The sequence below is a fragment of the Notothenia rossii genome (assembly GCF_949606895.1).
Source record: "Notothenia rossii genome assembly, chromosome: 8".
NCBI classification, from domain to species: domain Eukaryota; kingdom Metazoa; phylum Chordata; class Actinopteri; order Perciformes; family Nototheniidae; genus Notothenia; species Notothenia rossii.
In genome coordinates this window covers 68,045,374-68,064,750 of record NC_136906.1, presented here as the reverse complement: position 1 = coordinate 68,064,750, position 19,377 = coordinate 68,045,374, and the positions used below count along the sequence as shown (strand labels likewise).

Here is a 19,377-nt window from a genome sequence, read left to right as displayed (position 1 = left end):
TAAGTGAATGCATAAACCTAGTTCCTAAGAAGCAGTGCAGGGCATTAGCTTCCTCAAAAGCAATTCAGCTTATTGCGTTTTTCCACGAGGGTAATGTTTCTTTTAGTCATATTCCTGAGAAAGTGACCTAATTCTGTTTGTGTAGGAGTATTGCAGCAATGACTCACATCCTCATATGACGTTATTGACAGCATCCTTTAGGGAAAAGCTACTGCTAACCACTTTTGAATTGTCAGCAGATGCAAAATATTTAATATCACTGACCAATGTCATGTAAATGTCAGGCCTGTATTGAAACGGCTGCTTGCTTGTCCATTCATCAAACCCTGAAACGCTTGCTGCAAACACAGTGGCAGAACACTATTAAACTCATGAATTCTCTGGACATAAAACATCTCTGTGAATGGAACCAAGCAATGCTCCTCAGAAACAGTGTGTGCATTCCAGTGTCTGTCTAAGAGTGTGCGTCTCTGCTTGTGTTTATGTGTGATTCTGTAAAGTGTAGCTCCGTCTTTGTGGGTTTGTTTGTGTGTGTACTTCTGTGTGTTGACCTATGCAGATCCAGACGTGCGTCGCCTAAGTTTAGAGATCCTGGTCTCATCAGTTGTGGTTCTGGCTCGAGGCTGCAGTTTCTTGGATCGTTTTTTCCTCCTGGCTCTCCTAGAAGTCCGCTAATGGGTTTGCTTGCTTGATGCCTTGTGCGTGGGTTGCCAAAAAGTGAAGGTGCCTTTTTCGTCTGGAACTTTGCGGAGCTTTTGCAGATTTGTGGCGTACAGTGACGCATCAATCCCTTTCAGTACAGGGGGAACAAGCTCAGTGGGAGAGAGAGGTTTGAGACATTTCCTGGGAAGAGAAAAATCTTCCTTAAAAACATCCAGAAACAGAAAGACAGTTTCTCTATTGTAAGTGTGTCTGCGTTCATGTGGGATCCTGTTTCCTCCCACTCACCAAAAACATTAACCAGCACACATTCGCTCTTCCACTGTGAACCCTTTGTATCTGCATCACAAAGCCGCAGATACGCAAACACCGAAATGTAACTGGCCCAAGAACAAACAAAGGTTTTAAACAGTATTTCCCTACTAGCATCTCCCCTGCTGCACTCAAAGCAACAATTTGCCTTTGGTTATTTACACAGTTGGATTTGGCTCAAGAAGACATTGAAGTTTGGTTAGAGTACAGCTCTCAATCCCTTTTTTTTTTTCTGTATAAAGACTTTTTCATTAAGACACTAAATCTTTGTATTGACAATTCTGTACACTTATAATGTCTGGCCCAAGTATTTATCTATTCCTCAGGAGTTGATAATTTAGTCTTCTTTAATATTTAAACGTGATAAATATTGACAAATCAAATATATTTGAATGCAGATCTGTTGTAGCCTACAGTGGTTTTTGGTTCTTCCCCCGATGAGCCCGGTGTGGGCAGCACTGGCTCAGGAGGAAGGGGGGCTGGGGGGGCCGGGGTCAGGGAGGTTGCAGGTATGCCTGGAATCTCAGACTGTCCTCCACTTTCCCTCTGTCTCCCTGCAGCTCTCCCTGGTAAACGAGAGGGGGTCTGGCCAGACAGACCAGAGGGGTGGGTCAGAAAATGTACACACACACATACACAAAACTCAACCAAATGTGCCAAATGTGTTTAGGGTCTGCACATCAACCAGGGTGTGGGGGAGGGGGCATCAGGAGGTAAGCTGTGGGCTAATTGGTCTGGACGAGCAGTTTGCGGAAAATGTACTTTTTTTATGTCCAATTGAAAAAGATTAATAGAGACATATCATGCAGGAGGCAACTGTAGTGGTGATTTTATTTCTAAAGCTAATGAAAGTGTGTGGAGGAAGGTGGAAGCAAAGTGAGTGGAAATGTACTGAGTTTATAGAGAAGAGGGAGGGTGTTAAACCCAAATCTGACTGGGGCCTCAGATTAACTTCTCTGTGTACATAAACAAGTATACATATTACTGTTGCTGTCCAAACAGTCTTGCAGTGACGTAACAGGAGCCTATACATAGTGTATGACAGCAAGACATTCAAACAGGACATTCAGTTCCTTAGAAAAGATTGCCAAGACGGGACAATCTCCAATCAACAGTATGTTTAAAATCTGTCAGTCAGTGCAAAGAAGAGCCACCTCTCCAACCTCAGACAAATGACCTCAATCAATTCTTCTTTTCTCTTATTGAGTTTGCTGCCACATTGCTGGCCCATCTCCTCTAAAGCAAACAGACTTATTGAAATTGAATCTCCCATCGCTGAACCAATAAAGTGGATTTAGTTTTAAGGAAGGCTTCATTGGTAGTGTTTGGACTTCACTTGTCAGGTAATCACCTAGAAATCAACTGCAATGCACAAGTGGAACATAGTCTATTCTAATAGTGAACTCCTAACAATGCAACTCCACGGCAACAAACAAAATCAAAAACATGGGGAGTGTGGATGTCACAAAGACTGTGTCAAGTGATACCAAAAATGAAGTTATCATTGAATTTATTTCTGGCAGAAGGCCCCTTGCTTTTTCCAGATCTCTAAACTGTTCGATGTGTTCTGCATCAAAGTCCCAGTCTCTGAATTACAGAGCCAGACCTCTGCATCCAGTTTGTGCATTTTGGCATAACAACTTTTAGCTCAAAGCGCAGCTGTTTTGTTAGCTTAACAGACAAAACCAGTTCTTCTGAAATGCTTTTAGACAGTACCTTTGAAGGGAATCCTAGACACTATTTGTATAGACGCCCTTTACAGCATCTGAATCAATGTGTGTATTTGAGAACTGTCTGTACTACAGCTGCTGATAAAAACACTTTTTCTTGTCTCCAGTTTTGATTTGCCCTTCCCCTGGGGGTTACTGTCTTTGTAGCAGAAGGGCTCATTGCATTCTCCATGTGCAGTGTTCAGCTGTTGTTCATTATTCCTTTGTGTTTACCCTCTTAAACTTGCAATTTTCAGACAGAGAAAATGTATTTGTTATCCATGTGTTTGTCAGTGTAACCGAGTTCAGCCTGGCTGTTAGTTGGCCGGCCTTACCTCTCGCTTTTTTAATCTTCATCTCCAGATCCCCTTTAAACTGATGGGTGCTGAGGAGCTGCGTGGACAAAGCACAAACCCATCACTGTGAATATCCGGCTTTAATTCACATTAGCAGTACCTCTGGCACGGTTGTGTGTTCCAATTAGCAAAATGATTAGTGTTTTCTAAAAGAATCCAGTGTGGGATCTTGTCCTTGTCTCTGCAACACTGTTTGTTGGTGGAGAGGCCTGTAACAATGACATGGCATGACGGGAATAGGGTGAAACAAATTGTTGACTGTTGCATTGCTTACTGGCAGGAGGATAGAAGCGTCTGGCAACAACATGTGCCACAGAGGTTAAAGCATCACATTGCTTTCTATCTCTCAGCAGAGGAGTTTTCCAAGGACAAAGACGGCAGTAGAGTGGAATATGTCATTACAGAATGGGGGAGATAAAGGGAATTTTTTCATAATTAAAAAGGGCAAGTGGTTCACAGGACATTTTATATTTGGGGAAATCCAAAACTCTGATCTCTTTAAACTTCTAGCACTTACACAGTCTGTAACTGTCTGTCTTCATCTCTTGAGTTTGGCAGAAGTCCACCAAAAACACTTCAGTATTTTAAATGTAATGAGTATGCTTTTTAAATATCAAGACATTCTTCTGACATGCTGGTTTGAAAAGTGTCAGTCAATTTCCCGAATGTGTATCATTATAAAGTGATTTATTTTCGAAATTGTGTTGTGCAATGTTGGCTAACAACGTAAAAAGTCTCTAATTTCCTCCATACTTGGATATCTGGAGATCACAAACACACTTATTACAATATGGAGCTGTTGAGAGGAATGAATAAAAACGGTGTTTCAGTTGCACAGCCTTCAGTCAAAGATCTAATGTAAGATCTTCACTGGATCTGGAACTACTGGGACGTCTCCAAGTTGAATTGTTGCCTTCTGTGTGCCTGCCTCTCCATGCAGAACATGGAAAGCCTTCAGGATGTTTTTTTTAAGGCGAGACACCCCAGGTGAATAGGGTACTTTTTTTAACTTAAAGGTATCAGCTAGAAATTTCTCCAGTTAATTACTTACAATAAGGCAATTGTCTTTTGTATTACAAGTTTTCTGAAATAGCATGTTTAAATATGCAAATTATCCATTATGTCATCAAATATGTGCATATTTTAACACATTTCAGGAATCGAAATCTGAACTTTGGATAAAGCCAGGTTAAAAATTCTTGTTTCATTTTGTAGTCATATTAGTATCTTAGGCTTTTACAGAAGGGATTTTGGATATCTCTTTTTATCACTCCATAAATCAGAAAATACTGTCAACAGCCCTAAAATATCAATTTTTGCCATGTTTTTAGATATACAATGTTGTATAATTCAGGCTATGAATGATATATGAACAAACCCTTCTGTAAAAGCCTTCATAATATTGATAGGAATATAACTGGAAGGTTTGGTGTGTCTAAGTGCTACTGAAGTTGAGATTTCGAACTCAGAGTAGGAGAAAAAACTCATTTGGAGAAAACGACCTTTAAAGATTGCAGCGAGGCGCTAGCTAAGCCCTCTTGTTCTCTGGATGACAGCTTGCGCCTCGACGCACTCCGTGAAGGTATTTCATGTTCGGGGTCATTTGTTTTTTGTATAATCTTGCTTCGTGCAAGGGATAATTGTTGTCATCTTCTCTGTAAACTTTTTTTTCGCCGTTCTTTTGCCATTTTGAGATTTACATTTCTAGCGGAAAGCTAACCAGGAAGTGTTTTAGCACACCACGTGACGCATCTGAACGAATCACGTTGTCTGAAATTGACACCAGCCAATGAGATTTCGTTTCTTGGTTTAAGACCCCTTTGTGCTTTCCCGATTGGTTGCTGATACAAAGGAAATGACCATATTTGGATCCGATGAGATTGTGCAGGAGAGACACAGCTTTCCAACGATATCTCTGTTGACATGGTGCACACAGCGGTCGCGGTACTTTATGTTTCGTTAGAAAGCTAACTTTTGGTGAATTTAGGAGAAATCTACTGACGCAAATAGACAAACTATAGTCAAATAAACACTTAAATGTGTATTTTGTACGTTTTCCTTCCAAAAGCCTGAAAGAAAACATGTTATAGAATCAAAATAGCACAAAATCTCAAAATTGACCAGTGCTTGAAAAACGATGTTTTTGCCTGCCGTGTCTCGCCTTCGTCAAAGCAGCAGTGGAAGATGAAGACGCTTGAAATGATTGCACTAATAACGTTGGCTTTCCTGTCCATAAAATGACGAAGGGGATTTATGGTATTAAACCTTTTAGATAAACACAGAAGTTGAGTCAAGGTGGAGGTAGAAAACCAGGGGGACCCACACCTGAAGTGCATTTTAATTATGCTCAATTCCAACCTGGAATGGTAACTCTTGGTTACATGTGACAATACCTGCAGATTCTGTCTATTCACATAACATTTGGTTTATAATGAAGCCTCTATCAATATAATATTTACCCAGTTTCTTCTTCAAGTCTGTTTTGAGTTTCAAGAGCTTGCTAGGCTTTTGATTATTGTCTAATTATGCAATAATTGTTTGATTTGCACCATGACGTTATGGACAGGCCTTCAGAATTAGACCGCAACTCGTCTTGGATGAATGCCCCGATTTATGTTGACATGTCAAATTAACAGGTTTTTTTTTTCCCCCAGGTTGATCTCATGAAAAACATCAGTAATATCCCACAGCCATTCCTCTACACACGGCATGTTCACTTCCTCAACTTTACCAGGTAGGCTACAATGGTGCACCAATATACCATGATGTTTTACAGTAGCATTTCTAAAACCGTCAGAGTTTGTTGTTATTGTATAAAGGTCTTAACTTACTCTTTGATTTGTCTTTGTAAGGTTCAGGATAGAGCAGCCGGTCTATATCAACATAATCCGGGACCCTATCAACCGGTTCCTCTCAAACTACTTCTTCCGTCGATTTGGTGACTGGAGGGGTGAACAGAACCACCTCATTCGAACTCCAGGGATGAAAGATGATGAGAGATACCTGGTGAGAATTTAGTTTATGAGTTCTTATTTCTGGCTTGAAAATCAAAGCAATTTTACTAAGCATAAAGTTCTACCCGCTACGAGCTGTATTTCATCATCTTATAGATGTGTGTATCGTGGAGTAAATGAGTGTCTGAGATTTAATCTTTTTTTCACAGTGGATTTATTTCTATCTTTAAAAAAAAGCCTAGATACACATCTTTGAGTTGTGCAATCTTCGCCAATTATGTCTTAGAATTTTTAATGGTTCAATAACTAAAACTTGTTATACATTTGTAATGATAGGACCGTGTTCCTGCGTGAGGTGCACCACTTTTCATTCATGGGAACTACTTCTACCTTCAGCTAGAGTTTCACACAAAGTGCAGTCACGCAGGAACACGGGACTGTTGATTAATTGTATTATTGGGGCTAAACCTTTTAACCTGCCTTGCACCCTTATTCTTTCTATTTCCGAGCAGCACTTTCTGGCCAAAACAGTGTGTCAGATTTGTGAAAAGAAGGGTCAATGTCCCAAATGCTCCCCAAAATTGTAAAATTATTTGTTGTTACTTGGAGCAATAAACTACACAGAACTTATAATTTAAGTAGCTCCAGAGAGGATACCTAATAAACTGGGACCAGCACCCAATATAAACCCCACAATATTATTTTAAAAGTTAAACCCTCCTTTCTAGCCGCCTTTAATGGACCCATTGCTGCCCATTTACTGTCATATGGACATTAGCTAAATCAATTCTGATGTTTATGGTTTGAAATACTAAAGCATTTGCAGTATTTCACAGAGTTTGCTAGTTTGCCAATAACTGTGCTGTTAATCTGTATCTGTTTTGGTTCAAGGCCAGATGGTTTCATAACCTTAAGCTCAGTTGAGACATGAAATGTTGTGTACTCATTTCCTATTCTGGTATGAGCTTTACACTAATTATGGAGACACGTAAGTCAAGGAGTGTTTGTTTGTAGACGTTGTACAGAGAGAGTGATGATACTGACTGTCATATAAAAACACTGTTTAATCTTCCTCAAAAGATCAAACAGGAATGTGTACCTACTGACAGTCTACATTTCTGCGTTCATTCATTCAAGAAAATACTTATAAACCCGATGAACTGTCAGCCAGATGACGTGTTAGTGGAGTTTGAGATCTCTGTATTCTGTTATCTTCACACAAACATCTTCTTCTTTGTTCAAATATAAGAAAGAGAACATTTCTTCTATACAGTGATATATCAAAACCACACTCTTTGAAGATTTTTTACACGTGGTGTTGCTTGAGGCACGAAGGAAAAGTGTAAGGCCTCGGCAGCCTGATGCAAACCCGATATTTAAATATTATTGTGATTCCAATTAGAGACCTGATGTTGTAAAACCACATCAGAAAGTTGATAACCCACATCTGCCTTCCAGAATTGTATACCCCTGCAGCTGAATACTCATATATCACAGTACATGCCGTTTGCAGCCTCACTTTAATTTTCATGTTGCCATTTTTAATTCTGTATGTGAGATTTAACTTTGGAGAACATCAGGTAGAGTTAGCAGTTAAGAGCTGGGTCTAATGTGAGGTGGGAAATACTGTACTACATTTGGGTTCAGCAGGCAGGCCAAAAAGGTTGGCTAGCAAGTCAAAATTATAATTAAATCAATACTATTTTAACATTTTTATAACAAATTAATATCCAGGTACAAACCATAGACTGGTACAAACACAGGCAGTCATTTATCCCACAGACCTTCATACTGTCAGGCCATACATAGAGGAAAACGGGAGGAGTGAATGTCATTCTAACTTATGTCTGACTGGGTGTAATTAAGTATTGCACTGCTTTCCCCGGAGTTTTGGACCATGTGAGTTGAGTTATTAAAGTATGCAGACCACGGGGGCCCCTTGCTACAGTTTGAGGGAAAGGGGAGGCTGTGCTGCTGCAGCCTGGCTTACCTGTGTGTGTGTAAGGACCAACTTTTGACCCTAAGAATTAAAAACTGACTAAAATGTTCCAGAGTGATGACAATTTGCTGTTGTTCACTTCTTAGTTTGAGTTGCTTTAATACAGTATGTAATGTGTGGCCTTGAGTCAGTAAAGGCTAATGTAAGTCTTGTTTCCTTCCACATGACTTATATTCAGCTTCAACTTTATTCCCTGGAAATGTTCAGAACTGAGATTTGCTGTATACCAACTGCATAGATATTATATTAATGTATTTCTCACATGATGTTGTGTTGCTTTGCGATGCTTTGCGTTTTTTAACTAACTAACATTTTTAATATGTTGTTGTTAGTATTATTTATTTGTAACACCTGTCCAGCAGTTACTAAACTCTAGCTTACCTGAGCATCTAAAACAGTATGCAGCTATGTGGTTAATCAAATGTATAACACCTTTTTATAATGTGGCTTACTTAGTGAGAGCTGGAGGGGCTCCACCTGAGAAATCAGCAACCCAAATCAATGGATGTCATCATAATTCTCTCTTGATTTAATATTGAAATCCAAAAAAGGTTGATAAAAACGTTTTTGTGTGCTGTGTCCAGATTCTAGGCCAGGAAATGAATGTGTCTCGCGAGTACAGCATTTCAAATATCTGTGTGTTTATCAGCGTGAGTGCCTTGCTATGTCAACACTCTGAGTTGGGACTAGTCTTGGATACGTCCCCTGCCTGCTGTACATTAGCCCTGCGCTGGGTGTGTGAGAGGTGTCAATGAAAGAACACTGTCAGTGTGCTCGACGGGGCCAAGGGAACCTGATGCACGTGTTACTGAGACATTCCTGTGGTCGGCTTGGATTTTCCGTCAGTCCCCCACACCCCTTTTTACACACACATACACTATATAAAGGCATGCACTGGACACCTGAACGCAGAGTGCACATGCATGGAATTGAGCACACACATTGACTGTCAGTTAGGAGTCAAATGACGAGCTTCTGTGGGTTTTAAAGAGATTGATCGGGTCAGTGTGTATTTATATTCGGCTATCAAATTATAAGAAGGAGCAGTTGAGAGGCTCCTTTGCTCTAGCTCAAATGAAACATTTTTATTAGGTAATTCAGTGTCTCAAATGAACCTAGAAAATACAGGTAAATTCTCACAGTTTAAAATACTAGATGTTCTCATACCGTTTGAAAATCATCTGCTCTGAGTTAATCGGACATTTACAATGACACATGCAAACCGTCAAATATAAAAGGCTTTAGAGGCTTTATTCGAACCATCATGCCCTGGCTTGCCTTGACGTATCTGTCACAGTGTTGACGCCTAAGGTGCAACTGAAAGATTAATTATACTGATCAAATTGATCAGGGGTTGTTTATCAAGCATGGGTTTTTTGTTGTACTTAATGACTTTTTTTGTACAGAGTCCCAATAAAGAGTTAAAAGTAATTCACTTAGTCATTGCAGGTTTAAATGTTATTCGACCCAGGTGTAATACACCCATGCTGCCTGATGAATACTGTGGCGACCTGCCCCATGGGAAAGGTTCACATCATCAATTACTCCTGATTTCATTCATGCATACATTCTTTTCAGTGAAACAGGAGGCCGCCGTAGAGATTAGGGCCTATTTTTCTACACTTTCTGTGACTGCTCAGTTGGCTTAATCCACAGTGGGAATGGGAACAATGAGTCTGAGTGTGCACACAGGAGCTCTCTTCGAAATGCTAATGGGTCCTCTAAAGAGAGTGTGTATTGTCTGTCGGCTGTTTGTGTGTGTGCGTATATGATTGTGCGCACTTGTATATGAATGAGTTGTGGCTGCATTCCCAGAGGTCCCCTAAATACTAAGGCATAAGGGTCCTGTATCAAGTGTCGGAGCAAAGTGGACGGGGGACTTCCTGTTAGGTGCCATATGTGTTGTGGAATGGCGTCACTTCCTGTCAGCCTTTCTCTGTTTCTTTTTTCTGGCGTTCACTTTTTTGTCCTATGTTGTTACTGTTTATATTACGGCAAATAATTATAATTTTTGGGAGCTTTTTTGCTTTGTTGCATTACAGCCAAGTGTTGGGGGGGCTTGTATAGAGTCCCATTATCTTTGTATTGACATGGCGTGGCAAGTGTGTGTAAAATATAACCGTGTTGCATATGAGTTCAAGTTAGTTCTTGCATCAACTATAACTTTTCTTTTGAAATCTCTGCATGGGCTTTATACTTTCCCACACAAGTTATATAGTATTGAGAAACTGTAACACTCATCACTGACAGGAAACTGTCAAGGCAAGGAGATATACTCATAATTGATAACACATGATGACACTGTCGTTCTTTGAGTAATAAAACATGAAAAAGGCAACACATTCTGCTTGAAGTTATGGATCAAAGAAAAGCAAGCAAGTGTTACACAAGTCCGGAAATGGCCCACACTCTAACAATAGTGCACTTTTGAACTGTTTTCTAAAGGTTCCTCTTGGATTTGTTGTTCTTTGATGAGCTTCCAGTGGTTCGCTCCACTGATCACCAACAAGTCATGTTCCTGGTGCATTGTGCAGCTCAGTCATAAAGTTTTAAACAAACCCTGCAGCCACTCAGTGAATCACACACTATGCAGAACTGTATTGAGCTGCAAGGAAAAATAAACTGACCATGTGCATAATTTATGTCATCCCAGTTTATGTAGATAGACTTTTCCTTGCTCTTCCTGTCATCACTACCTCTTTGAAAGCTGAGAGAATGATGACATTGAGAGTGATAAGAGAAATCACAAGGCTATCTTTTACCTTGTCTAACTGTTAAGCTCATACATGTTCATACACACATGGTCAGTGGGGTGTTTTTGACCCTCACATCTCACCCTTAACAGCAGACAGAGAACTCTGGGAAATTCTGGGCCTCCGGTCCCGTCTGACCCAACTTCTTCTCTGTGATGGAGCATTTTGGTCTCCGCGTTGGATGCTAAATACGCAGTTTCAGACTTATCAGAGTGTAGACAAGCTTTGAAAAAATCTCTACGCTTTAAATATGTGTCCACGTTTAGATCCCATCCTCTTTTTCTCTACCTGTCAACACTCTTTGCCTTATGCATATAGCCTGGTGCTACCGCATGTGCGTTTGAGAACACATGTGGCGTGTCCGCGTGTACGTGAGTCATGCTTCGTGGAGTGTTTTGTTGCTTGGGACCTGTTGCCATCCATAAAGCTTACGTCACCTGACACGGATTTGACTTCTAGTTCCAGTGGCTGGCCTGCTCCACTCCTGCATGTGTGTTTTTAATCTGTCCTGTGTTTTCCCCCTCATTATTTAATAGCTACCACATTTAGACAAGGGGTGTTTTAAAGTTCCCATCTAACCACTTATTAGTGACAGGTTTAAGTTCATCATTGCTTGATTACAACATAAAAAGAGACTATCATTACTATCTGATTCTATATTGCTTATATTTCATTAACATATATTTATTTTTAAAGCAAGCACCCTTTCATGCTCAACTATATGTGTTCTAATCTGAGCAGCTAGGGTGAAGGAGCAGTTTATCTTTGATCTCAGGATGTGGTTTTGCAGCACTTCTATGACGATCACTATCAGTGGATTCACAGCGGTGCTGGTGATTGGCTCCCTCAAGTGGCAAAAATATAACATTACAAATATGTTTAAGATTCTTCTACGCCTGCACCTCGGCAAACTATGAAGAAATAAGTACTGTTTTGCCTGCGCCTAGGCCATTAAACCTAACAGACAACATATAGTACCTAAGTGTTTAGCTCACTTGAATCTAATGCACCAGCACTTACAGTGGTTTGGCCTCTTTAAAGCAAGCTGCATGTATCTTTGTGGTTTATTGCACTCTAAGTCACTTTATATCAAAGTGTAAGTTAAATGAAACATAACGTAAAATTAAGATTGTCATGTGTTTGTCTGCTTTCAGGATATCAATGTGTGCATTCTAGAGAATTACCCAGAGTGCTCTAATCCCAGAGTCTTCTACATTATTCCATACTTCTGTGGACAGCATCCTCAATGCAGGTATCTACAGACTCTTAATATGGAGGACATGTTATTAAACGTGGCATGTAAATCTGCTCTGTTGTTGTACTTGTTTGTCTGTCTCTTACTCGTGATTTTTCCTCTCTCTCCACCAGGGAGCCGGGGGTATGGGCTCTGGAGAGGGCCAAACAGAATGTGCAGGAGAACTACTTGCTTGTTGGTATCCTGGAGGAGCTGGAGGATGTTCTGCTCCTGTTGGAGAGGCTCTTACCTCATTACTTTACTGGAGTACTCAGCATCTACCAGAGCCCTGGTAGGACACAATCAAAAAACATTTGTTGATGTATCATATTGGTACCTGTGGCGGCTATATTCCCGTAATACGGCCGCTCTGAGGCTAAACTTCGCTCAATGATGTGACGCCTACAAATAATAAAGTCTGTACTGAACTCAACGTTTTAAGGATATTTAATATTGTAAATCAAAAATAAACAAACAGAATCATACGGTCAACAAATATCAGAGCTAAGCTCATCCCCATTGTCATGCTACTAAACATCCACATACACCAGGTTCCCTAAATACCATTAACCACACCCATGTGACAATTAAAAAATAATTATTATAACTGTGTGTGGTGTAAATATATTGTTTAAAAAAAATAAAACAATGGAGACAAGTGTGTGTGGTGTTAACAAATAAGGAAGATAATATAACTAAAAACAGTTTACCACAGCATTTTGGCTCCTACACTGTTGTTGCCTTTAACAATTGAGGTTTTGCACATGAATCTCTTTTTTAAATCATGATTTTGGTATTCCTTTTCTTTGACTGTATTACTGTCAAATTGCATTAACCTGACTTCTTCTGGTTCTGTACTTCTTCTTCTTTCTGCAGACTATAAGAAGATGGGGAATATGACTGGCACAGTACGTAAACACACGCCCACTCTGGAGGCGCTGCAGGTGCTCTACCACCGCATGCGCTACGAGTATGAGTTCTACAACTTCATCCGAGACCAGTTCCATCTTATGAAGAAAAAGATTGGCCTCAAGTCCGTCTCCCAGCCCCCTGCCCACTCACCCTCTTTCCTCCGAGAGCTGGCCCTTCGAACCCCGGAGCCTCTGGATGAAGACGAGGAGTTCGACACAGACCTGGAGGATGCCAACAGCTGGCTGGTCCATCCCTAAGAGCGGCGTGGCGAACAGTGGACGTAGCCAAAAGAAGCTAATTGGCTGGAGACAGCTGGAGGCAGCCTGAGGGCTAAGGGGGCATTCCCGTCCTTCAGCATTCCTAAGAAAAGTGATGTATGTTTAGGGGTGTATGGATTCTGACGCTCGTGTTTTTACGGGCTCTGCTTTCCATTGGCAATAGACTCCTTTCATAACAGGCTCAGCACTGAGGACTATAGGGTTGAGTAATTGAAAGGACAAAATGCTCTATTTAAAAGTTGGACAGTGAGAACAATTGTTTAGCTCAATTTGCTTGACTCAAGTTTTGTTTGAACTTGAGCTTGCTTTTGAGTCCTTTTATGGAAAAAAGAGAAGACATCATTGCTGTAATCTCCAGGAGAGATTATTTTAAGATGTGAAGGGCTAAATGTATTGGGAAATATTCTTAGTGTTGGTTTACTGTAAGAAAGGACTTCCGAGACATAGCCTAAAAAAGAGGTTCATGTTTCTTTAAAAGGTGTGTGTCCTAACAGCTGGAATGGGAAATGGGATCCACGAATAAAATAGTACCAAAACCCTTTTTTTGTGTATTAGTTGTCTAGGACTGTTGTAAGTGCCAAACCTCACTAAGAGTTCCAATAACTGACAGGAAACCTTTGTGCACAGCTGGGGGGGTTGTGACATAAGTCAGTTGATATAGTATTGGTTAATACAAAAAAATTCAATTTGGAAGATATTATTAGGTATAAATGAGGGTTAGAAAGTAAGCACTCAATTATGAATTCAAAGAATTCAACTGTGTGTGCATGAATGATTGAGTTAGACCAACCAGCAATGTATTTTAGCATAGATTTATTATTCGGGACAGGCGTTTTGTTCAGAGATAAACACTAAAAAGCATTTATGGAGCGCAGTGTTTTTAATCCAAAGTTTTAAAGATTGAGTTTGCCAAATACCAGTGTTTCTACTGCGATGCATTACTAAACTGTATGAATATACTGTACTTTTTCTGAGGTGAAATTCTGCAGCATAATGAGCGGATTGGTCACAATACTGGATACTAATTTGCCTTTCATTTCAAATTGGATCATTGCTGTTTAAGAGTTGTTATCTCTCTAAAACGTGTAATCCTCCAGCAGCTATCTAGAGTGCATGATGTACCAATCATCCAGAGAACAGTTACCATAAGCTATTATGTTTCAGTCATCTATGTAGTTCACTATTCCATCCCAATCTCCATTGTCTGTACCTTTTCATTGTCCTGGTTTGTCTTCAGTGTTTCCTTTTTTGCCAGTTTAATTTATTATTTTGTATTCCTTTGCGTTCCAGACAAGATTCTCAGGAAGGAAAAAAATATGATTAATAACTTGATCATGTGTATCCTTGGTTTCTGGCGGCTATGAAACTATTTTAATTTTTTTAAGGTTTTCATATCAACAGCTGAAAACTTGTTAACAACTAATGCAGTTCATTATTTTACAGTCTTCAAAAATAAATGTCTTCTAACTATTAGTGTCTACACTTTACTACTTTGTATGAAGAAGTTTGTGATGGCCTCTCTTGACCGGATCAGGAATGCTGCAACGTATCTCATCCTCAACTTTCCATAAACCTCCGATTCTGATATACACATCTGCTTGATAGACATCTACTGAAAGAGCGGCATCCAAACTATTGTCCACTTGTTTCTTTTACTATATTATGACTTTTCTTTCGACATGCTATACTATTACTTTTTTTTCAACATACTATACTATTACTAATTGTTTGACATACTGTACTATTACTTTTCAAATGTTTCGATATACTATGACTTTTTTTCAAATGTTTCAACATATGACTTTTTTTTCCACATTATATGACTGAATTTATTTCCAACATAAAGTAAAGTGCACAACCCTAGCTTTTCCATGTACACATATACACAGACACATACAGTATTGTACACCGTTGTGGATCTGCATAGTTTTCTATTGCAAAGTTGAACAGAGGGTTAGTTCATGAGTTGGGTGGTGCCGTGGGGAAGGCAAATAGGAAGCTGTTAGTGGAGGTGGCTTTTTTTCGAGACTTGCTCTATGTCCTTGTTTGAAAAAAAAAGATTCCCTGCATTTCCAGCACCAATATGAACTTTTAACCGAAAGAGAAAAATAAGATGTTCTAACTTGCCATGGTTATTAGGTCTTTTGTCAAAATATGATTTCCTCTAACTAAATGTGGTCGATCTACGGAGTACGGAGCCCTGGAGGGTTCACAGAGAGAAAAATAAATAAAACGAGGCCACGTTGTATTAATTTGTGCGCACGAGATGTAATTTGTGGCCTCAATTTAAATAAAACGAGGCCACGCTTTATTAATTTGTGCGCATGATATACTTTCTCGTTCGCACAAAATACTTTCTTACGGTAAAACACATTGAACTGCCCGATTATTACGCCATATTATTAGTTTTATGAAGAATATGTCCGGTCGCCAGGGCGTGTGTGTGTGTGTGGGGGCATTTGTTTATGATAGTGTCGTTCGTTCCAGTGCACTCCTGCAGGACTATAGCAGCACTACAACGAGATTAAGATTAAACGAATTTCTTTCACTTGGGAATACACATATAACTATGGAGAACCAGATTTGTGTAAATTACTGTTCATGGTCATTTGAAAACAAATGCCGGTGGTGTCGGACACACACAAACACACCGAACACACACACAGAGCGGAGCTGAGCACAAACACACATCATGCCCCCTGGTGACCGGACATCTCCTTCATAAAACAAGTAATAGGGGGAATACTCTGGTAGTTCGATGTGTGTAGAGCAGTGGCGAGCCGTGACTTTTATACCTAGGCCCTCAGACCCCCCCCCCCCCCCCCCCTTCCCTCGAAAAAAAGAAGAGTTATTCCAGCGTATTCAGCGGAATATCAAAACAGCGGCCCGGTGAGCAAAACGCATCAATGACAGCGACCCTCTACAACACAGAACAACACCATTTATATAATCACCTATCATGACAGGGCACCCACAGCCAAGTAACAATTACAAATGAATTAAGTTGACACGGCGGCCCACATTGAAAATCACTCACCTTTGATGATCAAATCACTTAAACACAAAGTCCATCCTCGTGTCCTTTTGGATGAAGCATTACATGTCACTTGTTAGACGCTTGCTGGTGATAACTAGTTCAAATGCCAATTTCTGATATCAGTAATTCATTTGTTGATATCAGAAATACAATTTGAACTAGTAAAAATCATTTTTTGATATCAGGAATTCAATTGTTACTAGTTATAATTCAATTTTTATTTATAAATATTTACAATTGAATTCCTGACATCAAAAAAACGATTTTGAATTAGTTCAAATTGTATTTCTGATATAAAAGATTGGCATTTCGACTAGTTGAAATTGAATTCTTGATATCCAAAATTGGTATTTTTACTAGTTCGAATTCCAACTCCCATTGAAATGAATGAGAAAAACGATGCAAATCTCACAAGTTCAAATTCAATTTTTGATATCAGAAATAAACATTACTAGTAACAATTGCATTTTGATATCAAGAACTCGCATTCTTACTAGTAAGAATTGATGTTTTGATATCCTCCAGAAATGAAAAGCTAAATCGGCTTGTCATAGTTTCAGAGGTTGTTTTGTACAAAATCAAGTTTAGAGCAAGCTAGATTTATCAAGTAACTGTGAATTGTGTTCTTGTTGTGTTCATATTGAGGTTACGCTGACCTGGAGTTGACCCTTTTTCTCTGGCTGATCAACAGACCTTTGATCAAAATCTTAATTGGAACACCTGGAATAGGGGGGAACGGAAAGTAGCATTTCCCGGCATCAGTAAGAGTTCTAGATGAACACGTTGAGCAGCATTTCCCCTCCTTCCTTACAGTAAATGTTTTAAACAGTTATGGCTATTATATTTTTAAAGAGTATACATGGTAGTATTCAAATCATTGTTCAGGAGATCATCCTGTTTCCCGCGTAAGGTAGATTCAAGATTCAAGGCTTTATTGTCATGTGCACAGTAGCTACAGTGTAGATATGGAAATGAAAAATGTAAGTCAGGCTCCTCCAACAGGGCAAAATGAATATAGGACATAAAACAAATAAAATAATGCAAGAGAATGTTTTTGAAATGTGCAATTAAATACAAATAAAATAGAATAGAAGTAGAAAACTAAGCATGAAACTGTTAAGAACTCAGGCACTTAGGATGTAGGACCTAATTGCACGATCTGGGAGACAGAGGTAAAGTATTGGTAAGATACTTTATTCTTCCAAAACAGGCAAGATGAACAAAAAAAGGTCATTATTGAATCTCAGGTTGAGATGACAAAAAATAAGAACAAAATGAAATTGCTCACGTAGTGAGGAACAAAAACGTATTAAGAGCACAGAGAGCATAGACCTGACTGTGGCAAGAGACAAGACGAACTGACACTGAACACTGGGAGACAGGGGAATTTAAACACATGACAACAAGACACAGGTGAAAACAATCAGGGGCTGGTGATGATGAGCACAGGAGACACACAAGGGGTACAGGTGAACACAATCAGACACACCAGGGAAACTAACGACAGGGAGGAAAACACAGGGAGAAGGACCAGACAATATACAAGGAGGAAAACACGACAGGGAGAACAGCAAAACACCAATAACAAGACATAAATCTAAAAACGTGACATAACACAAGAATCGTGACATTGGCAGGACTCTCAGCGGAACCTCCAAGTTACCAGGACATTGGGTAGGGACTTGAGAGGAGACTCGAGAGGGAACTTGAGAGGAGACTCGAGAGGGAACTTGAGAGGGCACTCGAGAGATGACTTGAAAAAGGACTCCAGAGGGAACTCGAGAGGAGACTCGAGAGGGGACCTGAGAAGGAACTCGAGAGGTGACTTGAGAGGGAACTCGAGAGGAGACTTGAGAGGTGACTTGAGAGGGTTCTCGAGAGATGACTTGAGAGGTCACTTGAGACATGACTTGAAAAAGGACTCCAGAGGGAACTTGAGAGGGAACTCGAGAGGAGACTCGAGAGGGGACCTGAGAAGGAACTTGAGAAGGGACTTGAGGGGAGACTTGAAAGGGAACTCGAGAGGTGACTTGAGATGGGACTCGAGAGGAGACTTGAGAGGTGACTTGAGAGGTGGCTTGAGAGGAGACCCGAGAAGAGACTCGAGAGAGGACCTGAGAAGGAACTCGAGAGGAGACTTGAGAGGTGACTTGAGAGGGAACTCGAGAGGGGACTCGAGAGGTGACTTGAGAGGAGACTTGATAGGAGACTTGAGAGGGAACTCGAGAGGAGACTTCAGAGGTGACTTGAGACGGTCGGTGAGCCGACAGGACACAGGAAGCTGGCATCGGCCGAAGAGCCATTACTGGAGCCGAAACTGGAGTCGGGAATATGGCTACTGGGGCCGGTAGTGAAGCCGGAACCATGGCTGCTGGGGCCGGTACTGGAGCAGTCTGTAGGTGAGTGAACAAATGATTCATCTGTGCAGCCAGTTGTTGCATCTGTGTAGAGATGTTTTCCTGAATCTCTGCCTGGCGCCCTACCAGCTCTTTTATTTCCTGGGCGGCTGTGCCCGGCTGTTCCCCATGGTGATAAATCTTCTCGCCTCGTGCTGACAGGGCGGCATGAAGCGTTCTTGGGTCGACTGGGTCCATAATGGTCAGTTCATTCTGTTAAGAACTCAGGCACTTAGGATGTAGGACCCAATTACACGACCCGGGAGACAGAGGTAAAGTATTGGTAAGATACTTTATTTTTCCAAAACAGGCAAGATGAACAAAAAAAGGTCACTATTGAATCTTAGGTTGAGATGACAAAAAATAAGAACAAAATGAAATCGCTCACGTAGTGAGGAACAAAAACTTATTAAGAGCACATAGAGAGCATAGACCTGACTGTGGCAAGAGACAAGACGAACTGACACTGAACACTGGGAGACAGGGGAATTTAAACACATGACAACAAGACACAGGTGAAAACAATCAGGGGCGGGGCTGGTGATGATGAGCACAGGAGACACACAAGGGGTACAGGTGAACACAATCAGACACACCAGGCAAACTAACGATAGGGAGGAAAACACAGGGAGAAGGACCAGACAATATACAAGGAGGAAAACACGACAGGGAGAACAGCAAAACACCCATAACAAGACATACAAAACTAAAAACGTGACATAACACAAGAATCGTGACAGAAACTTAGGATGGACCTTTTCTATTTAAATAAAAGTG

At 40.4% G+C, this 19,377-nt stretch overlaps 1 protein-coding gene across 1 annotated transcript in view; it reads left to right on the top strand.

The window, feature by feature from the left end:
- usta (uronyl 2-sulfotransferase a) overlaps window positions 1–14,637 on the top strand; it is a 52,049-nt gene extending 37,412 nt beyond the window's left edge. The window contains exons 4-8 of the mRNA XM_079641869.1: window positions 5,692–5,771; window positions 5,890–6,043; window positions 11,898–11,995; window positions 12,112–12,269; window positions 12,854–14,637. Coding sequence (XP_079497995.1) covers window positions 5,692–5,771; window positions 5,890–6,043; window positions 11,898–11,995; window positions 12,112–12,269; window positions 12,854–13,146 — 783 coding nt within the window. The 3' untranslated portion in view covers window positions 13,147–14,637. The remainder of the gene's footprint in view (window positions 1–5,691; window positions 5,772–5,889; window positions 6,044–11,897; window positions 11,996–12,111; window positions 12,270–12,853) is intronic.
- The last annotated feature ends 4,740 nt before the right edge of the window (window positions 14,638–19,377 follow it).